Source organism: Dromiciops gliroides, chromosome 4 (genome assembly GCF_019393635.1).
Source record: "Dromiciops gliroides isolate mDroGli1 chromosome 4, mDroGli1.pri, whole genome shotgun sequence".
Classification (NCBI taxonomy): Eukaryota; Metazoa; Chordata; class Mammalia; order Microbiotheria; family Microbiotheriidae; genus Dromiciops; species Dromiciops gliroides.
In genome coordinates, this window is record NC_057864.1 from 39231973 (window position 1) to 39251104 (window position 19132).

The window sequence follows — 19132 nt, forward strand, 5'->3', positions numbered from 1 at the left end:
ATAATAGTCTACATTCAAAACACAAAATAGGGGGCGGCTAGGTGGCGCAGTGGATAAAGCACCGGCCCTGAATTCAGGAGTACCTGAGTTCAAATCCGGTCTCAGATACTTGACACTTACTAGCTGTGTGACCCTGGGCAAGTCACTTTACCCCCATTGCCCCGCAAACAAAACAAAACAAAACAAAACACAAAATAACATGCAATATAATGGTAAAACAATTATTCTGGTTTTGGTTAAAAGTTACTAACACAACAAAATAGGTAATTCTTTTTATATCAAACAGGAGTAAAACAATTTGTCAGTGATGTTTTAATCACCCAGCTCCCTCTGAAGACCACTTACTTTGCTACTTGCATATGTGCTACCTTACCCCATTAAAAGGGTATCGCCTTCAGAAGAGGGACCATTTTACTTCTTTTGGTTCTCTACTCCCAGCATTTGGTATAGAGCCTGCTTAAGTGCTTAATATATACTCTAGTCTATTACTTCTCAACAGGTGCATTCCCACAAATGTGTTTCTCTAGTACTGAAATGCATTGGTCATTTTGTCTTTTCAAGTAATATTCATTAACACAATTTAGTAGGAGATCAAAAGCCTCCAGACAAAAGTGAAAAGTGACACTGACCCAAACTTAAAACTTGCAAAAATTGTTAGAGATTAAACTGGACACTGACAATGATTTTTTAAAATCCATTAAATGCGTACATTTTTATTACATTATATTTGTCACTGCAGGTAGCACAAGAAAAAAACACAACTCTATTTAACATATATTTTTAAAAATCTATATAGATGAATTTGCAATTCTTAGTTATGAACATAATGGAAATGTTCACCTATCATTAACATATGCTGACATAAATATGAAGCTTTATAAAGATTATACAGAAATAAAGGAGAAACGCAATAACTGCAGGGCTGTAAATTCTACATGACTCGGATGAGCCATTATAAATACCAACACTTCTATACATTAATTGAAGAATTGTGGGTTATTTCATAGAACTTGATACAATCATAAAATGTATAAAAATTAGACAAGACCATCAAGAGGCAGTGATTTCAATGATGTTATCTTAGCACCGTTCTTTCTAGGCACTTAATAAATCCTGACTGACTGATGTGGATGCTCTCTCTAAGAGAGATTGCAGTCCATCCATGCTTGCTCCCATCCTTCTGTAAGTTCATCATAGGGGGTTCCCCCAACTCAGTGGAGGCCTTCCTTGAATTTTTCTGACATACTGAGGATACCAGTGAAGCATATGAAACCCTGATTATTGCTTTCTCACAATTTATATATTAATTAGCTATTATGCTCATTTTCATCATTTTTCCTAATAACATCTTTGAATCTCCTGTTCTTCAAAGTCCAGATTTATACATGTTTTAGTTCTTCAGATGCTAGTATTCCATGAATTGCAGTCACAACAAAGCCCCTTACTTAGCAAAGGGTTTACTTATGTTGCCAAGCAGAGAGATAAAAGTCAAGGGCTGATGCCATTAACTTTTTTTGTATAACAAGAGGCTGATGGAAGACAATGAACATTAGTGACTCATAAATCAGAGAAGGTATGATCGATTTAAAGAAAGCTTGGAAGGAGACCTAACTAAGCAAAGTCATTCTGTACAAGCATTTAAGGATGAAAATTGAAGGGCAAAAAGAAAAATGAAAGATATCTGCAAAGATTTTTATAACACTCCTATACTTGGACTCACCGGACTAAGTGAATAATGCTTGAGGAACTCAAGGGATATGCAAATTGGATGGCAGTGTAAAGGGGAAAAAAGCATGCATTACACATTACAATGAGTTACAACTGGAACTCAGTGACTTAAACAGTATAAAAAACAACTTAAACATATAGTTATCTCAATAGTGATGGGAGAAATTAAGATTAAAAGAAACATGATAAAGCCTCAAACATGCTGGATAAATTCTTTAGAGAAAAGTAACTGAATAAGATCAGCTGAGATGAGATCTGATGAAATCAAGTCCGTATGGGCTAACTGAAGTGAAGGTGAAAGGATAAATATCAAACAAATGAAGTTATTGAAAGATCAATTCAATCATAAAATGTCTAATTAAAAACAAAACTTTATTAAACAATTAAAAGGAAAAAGACTAGTAAAAAAGTAAATCTGACATCTAGAATATAAGGATGATTTACATAAGAATCAGTACAAAGTCTAACTAAAAAACTGTTTATCCTTTCTAATCATCAGATATGCAAATCATAAGACTGGAGTAATAACACAACACAATGCACACAACCAAAAATAAGAAAGATGACAAAACTCAGTGTTGGCAGAGCCACAATGTATAGCAGGCAGAAGAGTAAATGCAATTCAATTCAAAGACCACAAATGACTGCCCTAAACACCAGGGATAAACAGAATTTTTTTTTTTAATTAGCCTAAAAGGGGCAGCTAGGTGGCACAGTGGATAGAGCACCGGCCCTGGAGTCAGGAGTACCTGAGTTCAAATCAGGCCTCAGACACTTAACACTTACTAGCTGTGTGACCCTGGGCAAGTCACTTAACCCCAATTGCCTCACTAAAAAAAAAAAATAGCCAAAAGAAGCTTTAAATTAGGGGAAATAATTCTGATGTGTAATCTGGAAATGAGTGATAAAAACTAATTATATTCTTTGACCCAAGTAATCTATTACTAAGAATATAAAATCATATATTGGAACATATAATTGGAAGGGACTTAAAAGATTCATTCATGCATGTTCACAGAATCTTTAAAAAAGGTCAACTTTTTTAACTGAACAAAACATAACTGAACAAAAATCTCTTCTATAACAATCACAACAAAAAAGTCTGTACTTGAAGACCTCAAGTGACAGATATAGCTACTTATGAATCATCCCATTCTACTTCTAGACAGTAGCTGGGATATTTTTCCTTATAATTAGCCAAGTTCTTTCTCTTCCCCCACCCCTGCTTCCCTTCTCTTCCCCTCCCCTAGCATTTTGTAATATCAACATACAAATCATATACCCAATTGTTGATGAAAAGTTGAACTGTGATATCAATGTAATAGAATAGTGCTCTACCATTAAAAATGGCTTTTTTGTTGTTGTTTGGTTCTTTATGACTCTTCATAACCCCAATTTGGAGTTCTCTTGGCAAAGCTACTGGAGTGGTTTGCCATTTCCTTCTCTAACTCATTTTACAGATGAAGAAACTGAGGCAAACAGGGTTAAGTGACTTGCCCAAGGTCACAAAGCTAGTGCCTGAGACCGGATTTGAACTTCTTCCTAACTCCAAGCCCAGTGTTCTATCTACTGTGCTACCTAGCTGCCTATTAAAAATGGTAAATGAATATAAATATGGAAAAACAAGCAAAGTAGAGAAAAAAGAAGAGCAGTCTTTACACTAGGAATTTTTTTTAAACTACAATGGACAAAGTTGAGTAGATAAGCCATACTGTTATTAGTTTATAATGACAATCTTTGATTAGAGGGATGACATGACTGGACCTGTCACTTAGGAACATCAATTTGGCAGCTATGCAGGATGAGTTGAGGGGAGGAGAGACTAGAATGGAAGCAGAGAAGCCAAATTGGAATCTGTTGCTAGGTGAGGAGTGATGAAGTACTCAACTAGGGCAGTAGTTGGGTGATTTAGTGAAAAAGGATGAATAAATGCTGAGGTAAAATCAACCAAAACTTGGCAACTGATTGACAATAGGTAAAGTCATGGTATGAGAGAGAAAAGGCTGTGAATCTGAGTGATTTTACTTACTATTACTTATCAATCACACAAACTCATTTATCTCTTTAAGTACTTTCCTCATAACATGCATCATCATTCCCATTTTACAGGTGGGGTTTGATAAAGCCTGAGGTCAAGTGACCCGTCCAAGATCACATAGATCATATATCTGAAACTGGGAATTAAACCAAAATCTCCCTACTCCAAATCAAGAAATATTTCTATTATACCAACACTGCTGCTTCTTGTGAATGGTATTAGACTGTGGTGTCCCTTGGATATCAGGTCAAAGTGACTGATTTTTATGCAGTAGGCAGTAAGTAGCCACTCCACATAAGATGAATCTTACAGCGGTGTGAAGACAGACTAGAGGGGAGATAGTACAAAAAGAAGCCGCTGTTAGAAAGTTTTTACAATAGTCAGGTGGGTGGCTGTGAGGTTCCATAGTAGGGTGAGAACAGTCAGAACAGAGAAGTTTAGAACCAATAGGACTTAATATCCAATTGGTGAAGAGGGGGGAGGGAAGAATCTAAGATGTCATATCAAGATTCCATAAGGCACCACTATTCATTTTTGGTTTTCATGGCTTCTTTCAAGACTCTTAGCTCAAGTGCCACTCTCTGAAAGAGGCTTTTCCTTCACCCCCCACACCTCCACCTCTTACAATCCTACTGACTCACATTACTTTCTGTCTACTCTGTATATACCTTTTATGTGCCAGGCATTGTGCTAAGTGTTAGGGATACATAGAAAGCTTGTAAAAGAAATTCCCTACTCTCAAAGAGCTCAATCTAATGGAGAAAACAACATGCAAAAAAATATAGACAAACAAGTATAGAAAGGATAAATTGAAAATAACAGAAGGAAGACACTAGGATGAAGAGGGACTATAAAAGGGTTCCTGTAGAAGATGGGATATAAGTTGGAACTTAAAATATTTAACGAAACAAATAAAAATATACAAGGAAGTTAAGAAGCAAATATGAAGAGGGAGAGCAGAGCATTTCATGCACAGGTGAGAGCCAGTGAAAATGCTCCTAGTTGGGAGATGGAATGCCATGTTCAAGGAACAACAAGGAGGCCAGTGTCAGAATCTCTTGGGAAGGGTGGGGAAGGTGTAAGACATAAGACAACTAGAAAGGCATGTGGGGAGTGGTGTCACAGTCCCACCAACATTCTGTTTTATGGGTTAATTCACATGTCATAACTCATGCCTTAGCTAAAATAAGTGAAACTGCAGAACATTACTGACAGAGGGATAGCTTTGAAATCAGGGAAGACTTGGGTTCAAGTCTTGACTGATACATAGTAGATGTGTTGACAATGGGCAAGTCACTTCATTTTTTCATTTTACCTAAGGCAAATTTAACCTGATTATTAGAAGTTTACCCATGTAAGTCTATGAAATGTTAGGTCCAGACCAGAAAAAATTTAAAAAGATGAAGCAAAATAATCAGAGATAAAAGCTAGAAAGAGTTTGAAGGCAAACTGTGAAGGGCCTCGAATGCCAGACTGAAGACCACATTAATAAGGCAATAGTAGAACAATTGAAGTTTTGAACAGGAATGACAATGCATGGACACTTTAGGCCCAAACAGATTAGAATGTGAATGGGAAATATTTTTTAAAAGAAAATAAATATAAAACAGAACGGAGATAATGCTAATATGTAGTCTTCTCAGTCAATATGCAGCCCCATAGGGATCCTAATACATGGTTTAGTGGCCCCATCTATTTGAGTTCCACACTACTGTTTTAGACTATACACTGGAATGATCTCACCAGTGGCAGCATAAAACAGAGAAAATGGGAAGACCAGTTAGGAATTTATTGTAAAAATCAAGGCAAGAATTAGATACCATAGACAATGGGAAGGCTCTTTTAAAATATAATCAAAGGCGGCGCAGCTAGGTGGCGCAGTGGATAGAGCACCGGCCCTGGAGTCAGGAGTACCTGAGTTCAAATCCGGCCTCAGACACTTAACACTTACTAGCTGTGTGGCCCTGGGCAAGTCACTTAACCCCAACTGCCTCACTTTAAAAAAAAAATATATATATATATATATATATAATCAAAGGCATATTTAAAATCAGTAGCTAGTATTGCTCGCAATGGAGAAAAATTAGAAGCTTTGTACCCTAGTACAAAAAAGATTAAATCAAGAACACACCACTTCTCATCTCTATTTAGCATAGTTCTAGAAATGTTAGCTGTAGCCCAAAGACGAGAACAAAATCAAAGGTATAAAGGTTAGTTAGTAGAGGCAAAAAAACTCCCCATCTGTATGAGAAGTACATTTAGGACATTAATGATGAAGAAAATTCCAGAGAATCAGTGAAAAATTCATTAATAGCAAGGTTACACAATTCAAAACAAATCCACAAAAAATTATCAGCATTTCCAAACAGTACAAACAAAAATATGGGGGGAAAGCCAATCTATTCAAAATATTACAAAATATGTGTTTACTAAGCAAGACACAGACAAGGTTTATAGAAATACAATTACCAAACACTCCTGACAGAAAAAGACACATACATGTGTCTTTTAAATGCACATACATGTGTAAATGTGCATACTCCACTGTTCACCAGCTGTACTGTTATGATCAATATAACACCACCTAAATTAATTTATAAATTAGAGCTACGCCAAATTGCTTAAGGGATATTTTTTAAAAGAATGACAAGATAACATAATCAATTTGCAAGAACAAGATATCTAGAATGTCAAAGGAAATAATGAGGATGGAAAGCATTACCAAAGCTCAAACTAGGTTATAAAGTAGTAGGCATCAAAACTTTGTGGTAGTGATTTTTTTTTTTTTAAATAGACCATTGGAACAAATTAGAGAAACAAGAAGCAATAGTCCACTGTCTGATAAACCCAAGAACATAAAATAGTGGGGAAAGAAATTAGGGTTAAATCTATTTCTTACACCAAATACCAAGGGAATCAAAATGGATAGGCCAAATAACCGTTTAAAAATTAGAAAATAACAAGGTCAGGGACCCTTTACAATTATGGCAATGGGAAGAATTCTTACAAAGGAAAGAGGAAATCATAACAGATAAAATATATTTTAAACACAAAAAATTTAAGGCTTTTGCATGAATAAAATCAATGAAGTTGGAATTAGAGGAGAAATAGTAGAATAAGGGAAAATATTTGCAGTATAACAGCATAAAACTATACAGGGAGTTGACACAAGTATATAACAACAAGCCATTTTCATAGCTAAATGGTCAACGGATATGGGTGACTTAAAATAAGATGTTAACTATGAATGACTGACTCTGCTCCAAGTCATATATGAGGAATGAAAATTAAAACAGCTCCAACTTCATTCAGCTTTCACCTCATTCCATGCAAAACAGCAAAGATGAAAAATACAATCAGTATGAGAGAGGCTGTGAGAAAACAGGCATACTGGTGTACTGTTGGTAGAGATGCAAGGTAGTCTAACTGTTGGATTTCAATATGGAGTTATAAAAAAAAAACTATCCATTGACCTTGCAATCAAGGTCTAATACACCAATTTTCATAGCAGCATTCTCTGTGGTAGCAAAGAATATGCCATAGATGAATAATGGCATATGACATGAATGCCACAAAAATATATGCTGTTGAATTGGAAATAAGAAATAAAATACAGAATAGGAAATAAAAATATGAGGAATACAAAGAAATCTAGGAAGGTTTGTATGAACTATGAACTATATGTAGAGTGAAATAAGAAGCCAGGAGAGCATAAGCAATTCTTAAAGCAAGGTAAATGAAAAGAGAACTAATGAAGTTGAACTCTAATGAAAAAAAAAATCAACGAATTAATGTTCTGAATAAAAGATAATAAAACAGAACTCTTTCACAGCAGAGAGGTAGAGTGTTACCAGGACAGAATATGATATGATACATGATATGATTAATATAATATAAATACACAGCCCAAGTTTTTGTACTGGATGTTTTTTGTAATCCTTTTTCCTTAACATAAGAGAGTTTAGACTAGTATGTGCATACATAAAAACTGATACAAAGACATCAAAAACATTTTAACAAAATAAAAAACAAATTAAAAAAACAAGAGGTAATGAGGACCTAAACCTATAGGGAGGAGACAGAGAAGTAGAAGTAGTAGTAAAATCAACAAGATCAGGCAAATGATTATATTTGGTTTTGGAGGTAGGACTGGGAAGGGAGTCAAAGATCACTGATATGTTGAGGCTGGATTTCTAAGAGAATGTGATATTTCTTGAAATAGATCACTCAGAGGGAAAAATAGAATCTTTTTTTCCTTCAGGAAGGAATAAAATAAGTTTGGTTTTATAGTTTAAGTTAGAGATAACAGCAAGACATTAAGTGTAGAAATCTATCAGGTAGCTGATAATCTAAGACTCAGCCACAGGATAAAATTTAGTACAGGATAAAATTTAGGATTTTGAGAGTGGTATGCAAAGAAATAATGGTAGAAGCTATGAAAGCAGATGAGATCACAGTGATACTGTGAACATACAGAGAAAGGTTTATGGGGGAAAATCTGAATGTCTATTCTTAGGTAATAAATTGAAAAAACAAAACAAACAGAGACTAAGTAAAATAGGAGATATGGCATAGTACGCTGCCACAGAAGTGAAGGGCAAAAAAGAAAGAAGGCTAGCGTTGAAGGACCTGGGTTCAAATCTCTGTTTTTCCATTTGTCACTTTTGTGATCTTGAGTAAATCCTAAATCTCCCTAGGCCTGTTTCTTTAGCTGTAGCTAGATGGCCTGTAAGGTCCTTTGCGGCTCTAAATCAATGATCCTAATTAAAAGGTAAGTCAGTAGTGCCATATACTGCAGTAAGGTCCAGAAAAAATAGTAATGGGAAAATTGGATCGTCAATGACTACATCATTGCAGATGTGACCTTTGAAGGAAGTTTTCTCTTTGCATAGGTAATTGGCCAGTGGGTGACATTTTAAGAATGTGATTTGTTTGTTTTCAAATTATAAAATGGTTACTATATGTATACCTTGATTTTTTAAAAATTGTTTTTAACCAATCAATCAATAAACATTTACAATGGGCTACCCTGTACCAGACGCTGTGCTGGGAACACAAAGAAAAAGCAAAAATAGTTCCTTCCCTCAAGAAACCTTAAGGGAATCTCAGAGAGAAAAAGAGCTAGCAGCCAGAAGAACCAGGAAAAGTGCCCTGTATATCTCCCAAAAAGATGTTGCCAAAATTTAAAATTAATACTTCCCAGTCCATTAAGCTGTTTTAGAGAGAAATGATTCTGAAGAAACAAAATCCTGAGCTTTTTCGACAGATAAATTTAAAGCCATTTTCTTAAAAATACAAACACTGGAGTCTACTAGATATTTCCTGTTGATTAACTCAACTGTTATTAGGGGGAAAAGGCAACACTTAATTTCAAAGGTATAGTCAACAAATATATTCTCAGGAGTCCTTGTTTATTACTCTCTTTAAAGATATTAAACTATGAAATGCTTAATATATAATCTTGTACAAATTTATTTTTATGAAGACTATAAAAACAAAATACTAATTGAGTTAACTTCAAATAATGTTTCATTAGCATCCAACGTCAGTGAGATGAAGATAAACCAGATCTTTTTAAATGTAAAAACTGGTATATGTATTTCTGCTTTCAAAGCATTAGCATGGTTTTCTTAACCCCATAACCTTTTCTCATTTGAAAAAGTTTTAAAGGGTTTTTTTGGTTTTTGTTTTTTAAAGAACGGACTTGACTAGTATTTACTACTTTCTAATTTTGCTGCCAGGTTTGGATCCTGTTGTCTAATAAAAGTTAATTATATTAAGTGTCATATGGTTCTGTTATACGGTAGTTGAATTAAAGATGTTTTTCTAAAAGATCAGACATGACAACTGTTTGAGACGGTATAATTTACGAGGAAGTGAAGCAACATTAATATTCTATAAACAAATGACATTTATGCTTACAACAATAATGTACTTACTGTAGTGGCACTCATCTTTACAATGGTCTAAGCACCTATGTAATTTCTACAATTCACTGCATAAAAATTATCAGAAGCAAAGAAGGGAGGGCAGGTCATATGGCAAGGCTCAAAGCAGACGCTCAGGAGCTCCTACCTGCCCTACTCCTTGGACTTGTGCCATCACAACTGAAAGGTAAAAACAGGAGGAGTAGGACAGCAACATTTGTAGTGCTACAGGGGAAAAAAAGTGATTCCCTTTTCTATTCAACTTTTGGGAAAGTTGGGTTACAGACCCTAGGGCCAGAGATAGATTTCAGGGGATCTGTGGACTTGAATGGGAAGGAGAAGATTTACAATTTTCTTTTCATGAACCTTTGGTCTCCTTTGTATTCATGTATTTTATTCATTTAAAGACAATATTCTGATAAGGGGGTCTGTAAACTTCACTAGACTGCCAAAGGGGTCCATGACACAACAAATGGTTAAGAACATGGAGCATACATAACTGGCACTCAAATATTTGGTATTTGTTGATGTGCTTTTGTTTGATAAAGCATATTTTATAAGCCAACTTAATAATCAGCAATACTTTAGAATAACAGTATCAAGTATTCAAAGCTGAAAGGCTATCCAAGACTCATTGCTGGCATTATTATTACCAATCAAGTCACAAACATATATTAAAAGCCTACTGTACACAGAGGACTGTTAGATACTGGAGAAGGTACAAAGGATAATCTACCATCAAATGCATTGACATTATAAGATGGATATTGTAACAAAACAAGTATCATGACATTGTATATTCGAAGTTGGGGGGGGAGGAAATTTTCCCAACCAGGCAGAACCATGAAAAGTCTCCTGAAGCAACAGGTATTGAGTTTTAAGCTCCTAGAAAGCAGAAAGCTTCATTTTTATCTTTGCATCCACAATGCCTAAGATAGTGCCTTACACTTAAAGAGACATTTAAGGCCCAAATTGAATTTACTGAAAGACAGATCGGGAAGGATATTGAAGACATAAAGAAGAGGCTAACCAAGGAAGGGCCTGGTGTGTTATGCTCCATGGGGCCAGAGTCAGACACGACTGAACAATAACAAAAATCAAGGGTGTGGAGATGTGAGTATAGAGTTGTCCAGTTTGGTTGTGGTGTCAAGTACAGAGAGGAGTGAAATGAGAAGGACATGGAAGAGGAAGGCAGGTTATGGAAAGCCTTGACTGCCAGGCAACAGCTTGTTTACAATTTTAATAGAGTATTATGTTTCTGAAAATCTTAAATGATTGTTCTAAAACCAAAGAAATCACAAGGGAAAAACCCCCAACCCAAATCCTATATAGAAAAGGCAAATGTTATGGAAGAGAGATGTCAAACTACCCACCCACTACCACTGTACAAGCTCACACCAAAACTCCCAAGAGCAACGAGTAATTGGGCAACGTTCAACAAAATAAAGAATATAAATACAACATAGATGATGTAAATGTGTGGTTTGAAAAGTCAATATACAATGGCCAGAGGGATCCCTTTTTATCTTGAGTTTGACACAACTCTTCTAAAGGAGACTACTCACCAAATACTACCTGAAGATCCAGTACTGTCAACTATGGATAGTCCTATTTTGGGCAACAGATAAAGAAAGAAGAGAAGAGAAAGAGGGGAGGGGAGGAGGAGGAGGAGAAAGAGAAAGAGAAGGAGGAGAAAGAGGAGGAGGAGGAGGAGGGGGAGGAGGAAGAGGAAGAGGAAGAAGAGGAGAAGAGGAGGAGGAAAAGAAAGAGGAGGAGGAGAGACAGAGACAGAGAGAGAAGCTTCACATAATTCCAAACTGCCAAAACTAACTCCTTTCCTACCATCACATTCCAAAAATCTATTTGTAACCCCCAAAACTTTCAGTCAAATGATCAAAAAACTAAAGTAATTATTTGATAATAATTGAAAACTCTAGAAAAGTATGAAAAAAAAAGAAGATACTTTGGGGATTTGGGAGTCTAAGGGGGGAAACTAGTAAGGACAGTGTAGACTGAGGAAAATATGGTATTTCTTGTCATGTGTTAATTACAATTCTAAAACAAGCTTAAAATAAAAGTAAAAGTGGTCACTGTGGGGCAGCTAGGTGGCGCAGTGGATAGAGCACCGGCCCTGGATTCAGGAGGACCTGAGTTCAAATCCGGCCTCAGACACTTAACAATTACTAGCTGTGTGACCCTAGGCAAGTCACTTAACCCCAATTGCCTCACCAAAAAAAAAAAAAAAAAAGTGGTCACTGTGCCCCAGAAATCAAACAAACTTGCAATGTGAAGGATATAAGAAGTCTATTTTCTGAAAATACAGTACAGGATATTGCAGCTCTTCAATATTGAGTAAGCCCAAGATATCTCTAAGAGTATTAACAAGTGTTTTTCTATTTTGAATGCAGACTAGTCTACAAAACTGTTTTAAAGAAACATTGTAGTTCTAAATGAATTAGCTGGTGCTTTCTGAATTGATGTTCTCCATCTTTCATTTGTGGGAATAACTCCAATATGGACAATGAAGAAAAATGAGACTGTATTATATTATTCCCTTAAGAAAAGTTCACTATAATCAGAGGAACTTATCACTGTTAACACAGACACCAATCTAGAGTTAGAAACATTTCTATTGACAATAATCTGTTATAAACTTATTTCTGTCAAAGAGTTACATATGTTTTAATATGTGTATTAACATTTAATTCAAGGTTAAATGTTTTAGCACAGATATTTACAAATTCTGCAAAACATAGAGGCTATAGTGAAAAACCATTTATCAGCCCACATATTTTGAGAAGCTTCAAGAACTATCTCTAGTTCAAGAAAGGAAGAAATTACTGAATTGCCAAGGTAAATAGCTCAGCCTCAGCCTTTGATTTTTGCAGGAAGCCTTAACAAAAGTAAAGGGGGCTGGAAATTGAAATGAGGACTTAAAAGGCAAAGGTTTGGGGCAAGTAGGAGGTGCAGTGGATAGAGCACTGGGCCTGTAGTCAGCAAGATCTGAGTTCAAATCCAACTTCAGGCTGTGTGTCTAGCTGTGTGACCCTGGGTAAGCCACTTACCCCACCACCCCCATCTGCCTTAGTTCCTCCTCTATAAAATGGGGACACAATGAAGAAGGAAATGACAAACTACTCCAGTATCTTTGCCAAGAAAATCCAATGGCCAAAGTCCATGGAGTCATGTAGAGTCAGACACAAGTGAATGACTGAACAAGGCAAAGACTTCATTAGGCACATGGATAGAAAACAAAGTTACAATGACCAAAACCTACAACCTTGTTAGCAAGCTACTCAATATTTAGTTCCCTTTGCTTACAAAACTGCAAACAGCACTCAATTTCATGTAATGATTCATCAACTTTTGCTAATCCAGCGTACCTTCAAATGACCTTAGTGTCACTGATCTCACAAACCAGTGTCATGACTATAAACAATAGTACGATAAATTAAAAATGAATCTTACATTCTTCTCTGCAATACAACAGTACAAGAAAATGCTCTTCAAATCCAGAAAAAAAAAAAAAACTGTGGAATATGGATGCAGATTGAACCTTACTATTTCTTTTGTTTTGGGGGCTATTGTTTTTCTTTTTTGAGGTTTTTCCTTCTTGCTCTGATTCTTCTTTCACAGTAAGACTAATGCAGAAATGTTTAATGTACATATCTATAACCAATATCATATATAACATATCATATATAACCTATATCAGATTACTTGCTGTCTTGAGGAGGGGGGAGGGAGGGAGAAAAATTTGAAACTAGAAATCTTATAAAAACAAATGCTGAAAACTAAAAAAAAAAAATTAATCTTACAGACTCGAATTGTTGATTGTGACCCTTTTTACTGAAGCAAAGGTTCTGCCTAAAAGTCTGAATCATTAACCCATGAATTTGTTTCTTTATTCCTGCTTCCTGGTCAGCTGAGTAGGTTTCCAGTAGTTAGATGTATTCATTTATATTGTCTATGATTGCAACTGGTAATGCAGGAAATACTACTATCACAGATTCTCTCAAGTCTTTCTTTCCATAACCAATGCCAAGATGTTCTTACATTTTCTAACAAAATCAATGCAGAAACTAAAGAATAACTAGGTACGTATAGCTACAAATGTATACTTTGATCTTGAAGACAACCACAAAAACTTGCAACATTTCTAAATACAAAACGTGTTTAACTTTGAAATGAGGTAACACAACACCTGCTATTTGATATTTCATACAAATGAAATGGCATGTCAAACAGTAAATCACACTCCCTAATAACAAAAAATATATCTTTTTAAAAGTGCTTTTAAACTTGCCATATAACACATGTATTTAAACATTTACCTTCCAAATGGCAAAGAAATAATAGCAATAGCAGCATCTTGTACTAGAAAAAATGATGGACCTGAGTCCAATCCTGAATTTTAACTTTTACTAACTTTCTGACTTTGGAGAAGTTGCAACTTTTATGTGCCTCAGTTCCCATATCAATAAAGTGGGACTAATACTACCTGTAGTATTCTAAATCAGGGTTGCCCTGAATATCAAATCCAAGAATGTACATAAAACATTTCTCAAACTTGGAAGTGCTATTATTAACATTAACCATTGTTAGGATGAGAAGCATCACAGCACAGTGGACAATGGGGCTGACCTTGGAACTAGGAAGTGCTGGATGCAAGTCGTCCCTCTGACCCCTCCAGGCTGTGTGACTGGGCAAGTCAATGAACCTCTCAGTGCTCCAGGAAGGAAGCTCTCTATGACTCTAAGATACAGAAAAGATGCTAACTTGCCTATACCAATAAAATCAACATTTTTCCAATTCCAATTAAAATTAATCCAATAAATTAAAATAATTTGACACAGAACAAAATCCAGTAAATTTCTGGTTATAATACAATTTGTGAATAAATAATAAAAAGGTAAATGTGAAAAGAGGAACATGGTAAAAATTAAGACATCCTGTTGCTACTAAATTTAGATAGAACACTGAATCAGTGTTCCTACATTCTAACTCAAATAAAGACTAAGAACATATAATTCTGTATAAAAGCAAAATATTCAATAAAAAGTATACCTAATACACATGGACACAATCAAGAAAATAACAATGTCATTCATCAATCTTGTCTCTTTCGGAGATATTGTTGTTGTTTGTCCTTCCTTTTGAAAGATGACCATGACATTGGGGTGATGTTATGACTTGTACTGAATTCAATTTAAGTGAGGGAGCGCTGTATGAGATCACTAACCTCACTCTCTCCTCCAGAGCCATCTGGATCCAGTGGCAAGATAGATATCAGGAAGATTATCTGTGGTGAGATTTGAACTCCTGTCCTTTTTTTTTTTCAATCTTTTTTCCCCCCAGGGCAATGAGGGTTAAGTGACTTGCCCAGGGTCACACAGCTAGTAAGTGTCAGGTGTCTGTGGTCGAATTTGAACTCAGGTCCTTCTGATTCCAGGGCTGTTGTTTTATCCACTGTGCCACCTAGCTGCCCTGAACTCCTGTCCTCCTGACTCCAGGACTAGTGCTCTATCCACTGCACCACCTAGGTGCCCCAGTCTTTTGAAGATAACATATATTTTGTGGAGATAACATTTGAAAGAAGAGCATTACATTAAGTGCAATGAGTGTGTGTCTGTGTGTGTGTGTCTAACTTCCAAACAAAGTACTAGATTTTCTGATTTCATTTTTCAAGTTTTTATATTTATAAAGACTTTCTTTTTTGGGGTTTTTTTTTTTTTGGTCAGGCAATGAGAGTTAAGTGACTTGCCCAGGGTCACACAGCTAGTAAGTGTCAAGTGTCTGAGGCCAGATTTGAACCCAGGTCCTCCTGAATCCAGGACCAGCACTTTATCCACTGGGCCACCTAGCTGCCCTATAAAGACTTTTTTTTTCTTTTTATATTTTTATGGGGCAATGAGGGTTAAGTGACTTGCCCAGGGTCACACAGCTAGTAAGTGTCAAGTGTCTGAGGCCAGATTTGAACTCAGGTACTCCTGACTCCAGGGCTGGTGCTCTATCCACTGCGCCACCTAGCTGCCCCCCTATAAAGACTTTCTAATTAGCAGTAATATATGAATGTAAATTCATGACATTTTCCTAATAAAATAAGAACACTTTACAATCCTCTTATTTACAAAAGACATATTCCTGTGATATTTTCATTTCTTGTTCACTCAAGACTAAAAAATATAACTTTTTTAAGGTTTCAAAACTTTAAATATTAATGTTAAATTTGTTCATTTATTCCCTATATTCCTCACTATTTATTCTTCATCCCATTTCTATCTTTGAAATTTCGCTGCATATTGCCATTTCTTGAAATGTATATGGAAGAATGAATCTCTATCAGTTCAGTGTAGCCAAAATGCTCACAAGGTGGACTAGAGATAGTTTTTTTTCCGTTTAGAGACAACTCTTAAAAACCTGATATTTACCATGTAGAAACATTATCAATGTCACAAAGACTAAACTACTGCAATATTGCCTAAAAGTACTTTGTTGCGTTCCCTCTTTTAGAGGAAAAAAAAGAGAGAATCCAAGTAGTATATCAGTAAGTTTTAAGTTTTCATCCTGCTACATAATATATAAGAAATGTAGCAAAGAGCACATTTGTTTAAGCTTAAAGTTTATATCCACTTTTGTAGTTCTTCTTATGTTTATAAGATCCTAACAGAACCAAAATAGTTAATATTTCTTATTTTCGTCCTAAGTCAGCTCTTGATTTAGCATAAAAATTTAACCTTACACACAGGTTGTACATAATTTCTCCATTCCATCTCCCCACCCCAATCCTCTGAGTAACCTGAGAGGTTCAAATGAATAGTCACCTTACAACAAAAATGCAACATACTTTCAATCTAGATGTAAACAAGTTAAGGACCCTGGAATGACATAGAAGTGAACCTATAAGTCTCGTTTGTATACCATTGGAGAGAGACATAAGGTCATGAACTTGGATGGGGGAAAAGTGCATCTTCACTTTCACTAACCTTTAGTTTCCTTTATAATCCTCTGCATTCTATTTTAGGTAATTTAAAATATTATCCTATTATGCCGCTTGTTTTCTTAATTGAGTGGGAGAATGACAAAATTTGAAACTTTTTTTTAAAGTGCTAAAAATAAATAACCAACGGCTAAGGAGTTACCTAAGAAGAGGTCCCATTGGTTGCCAAAAGTTCTACTTTCCTTTGTAAACTTCTGAATTTTATTTTATGCATTTAAAAATATTATCTTATCATACTGCTTGGTTTCTCAATGGGTGGGGGAGGAGAAGCTGAGGGGAGGAAATTTGGAACTCATTTTTTAAAAAACGACCATCAAAAAATAAATAATAAATTTAAAAGAGATTATCCTGAGAAAGAGTTCCATTGGTTCTACCAGACTGCCAAAAGGTTCAGTTTCCTTTGTAATCTTCCGCATTTTATTTTATGCATTTAAAAATACTGTTCTATCATATTGCTGGTCCTGTCAATGGATGGGGGAGGAGCCGAAGGGAGTGAGAGAATTTGGAACTCAAAATTATATGAATGTTTAAGACAATAAGTGAATGACTTTAAAAATCAATTTAATTATTCTAAGAAGGGGGTCCCATTGGCTTCACCGGACTGCCAAAGGGGTCCAGGACAACAAAAAGGCGAAGCCCCCCCCCCCTCCCCATCCCCACGAATAAGGTCTAAAAAACTGAAGTCACTTCACCACCACCAACTAGTTAGTTGGGAATGAGAAGGAACACCGCTGGGGCTTACACAAGTATGCTTTTCCAGCACACTTAGCACAGTGCCCGACACAAAACTGGCGCTTAATAAATGCCAGTTGATTGACACAGAGGGCGCTTAATCGTTGCTAGCTGCCTGAGCGACTTGTTGACTTTCTTCCCCAGGTAGCCCCGGTCCAGCGCCTACTACGTGCGGAGCGCCGGGCATACAAAGAAAGGCTCGGCCGGCGGCTGCCCCCCAGCAGCGCCCGGTTTCCAGTGTGAGAGGGCAGACACCCAGGCGATGGAGAGGATGAGCCGGGGGACCCGGGCTGAGGCTTTGGCTCGCACCCTTCGCCGTGAGTGGGGACTCCCCTTCCCGGTTAGTAAACAAGCCCAGCGTCCCCCCCTCTGCCCCGGGCTCAGACAAACGGGAGGGAAAATGAAAGTCGGAGCAGCATCAGCATCCGAGCTTCCGGATCGGACACGAGAGGCGGTGGGGGGTGGCGAGGAGGGAAAGACGTCCCGGCCGGGGGAAAACAATCCTCCTCCTCGTCCTCCAGGTCGGCAGATGTCTCCCGCCCGCTCGCCCGCCGCTGCCTGCGGCCCGGATCGCCAGTGCTTCCCGGGCCTGGAAGGGGCGGGGGGAGAGGGGGGTGGCGGCGCCAGAAACAAGCGGGGCCCCCGGACCCCCCGCAGGGCCGCGAGGGCGAGGGCGCCCTTTGTGCCCGACGGGGGAGGGGGGAGCGGCGGGGAGCGGGACCGAGCGGGGCCGCCCGAGGCCGAGGCGGGCGGGCGCGGCCTCGCTTACCTGCACATCGGTGATCAGGATCTCCCCCCGCTCCGTGTTGGACGCCATGGCGCTCGGCTCGGGGCCCGGACGCCGCCGCCACGGCCGCCGCCGCCGCCGCCGCCGCTCGCGGAGGGAGGAGGGCGAGGAGAGGCGGCCGGCGGGCTAAAGCGAGGAAGGCTTCATGGAGGGGCGGCCCCGAGTGGAGGCGCTTATTCCACCCGCCTCATCGGAGGGGCTGCCCCGGCCGGCGGCGGCGGGCCCGGCGGCGGCTGCGGCTGCGGCTGCGCCTGCTGGGGGGAGGGAGGGTCAGTCGGGGTGGCGGCCGCCGCCGAAGCTGGGCTCGCCTCGGCCTCGCCGCCGCCGCCGCTCTTGCAGCTTCTGCAGCTGCTGCTGCTGCTCCACCTTCTCCACCTTCTCCTCCTCCTCCTCCTCCTCCTCCTCCTCCTCCCTAGAACGAAGGCAGGAGGCTCCTCAAGTGTCTCGGTGCGGGGCGCTGCGGCCGCGGTGCCGCTCCTCCTGTCGCACCATTTGGCTGTCAGCGCGTCGCAAAAGCGCCCTCGCTTGGCGGCTGCCGGGGCACGTGACGGGGCCGCGGAGCCGACGCCTCCCGGCCGGCTAGGGCAGGACAGAGCAGGCGGGGCTTCCGCAGGGGGGGGCAGGAGGAGGAAGGGACAACTGGGGAGGACACGCCCCCCTCGTCTCCGCGTTTAACGGCCTGTAGCGTGGCGAGCCTGGGAGCTGGAGGGTTGAGGGCGGGGCGGATCCGGGCTCCCGGAAGAGGTCCCAGCCGCGGCGGCCGCTAACGTGGATGTATCGCTTTGAGGTCCACAAAGCGCTTCACCCACGTTAGCCTCTCCGGGGCTGCCCGCGCTTGGGCCCATTTTACAGATGAGATCCTGCCACCAAGACGGCGAGCACGCTCAGACCCTGGAGCTCCTTCCAGCTCCGGATGCCGG

The 19132-nt window shown here is 38.8% G+C and overlaps 1 protein-coding gene across 4 annotated transcripts in view; it reads right to left on the reverse strand.

Moving 5' to 3' along the window:
• The window catches only part of PKN2 (protein kinase N2), a 163954-nt gene extending 145541 nt beyond the window's left edge, over positions 1–18413 (reverse strand). For 3 of the 4 annotated variants that reach the window (XM_044002300.1, XM_044002299.1, XM_044002298.1), the window contains exon 1: positions 18195–18411. In XM_044002300.1, coding sequence (XP_043858235.1) covers positions 18195–18242 — 48 coding nt within the window. In that variant the 5' untranslated portion in view covers positions 18243–18411. Of the gene's footprint in view, positions 1–18194 lie in introns of all 4 variants that reach the window. The other variant, XR_006356340.1, reaches the window with a different exon arrangement.
• Between the last annotated feature and the right edge of the window lie 719 nt (positions 18414–19132).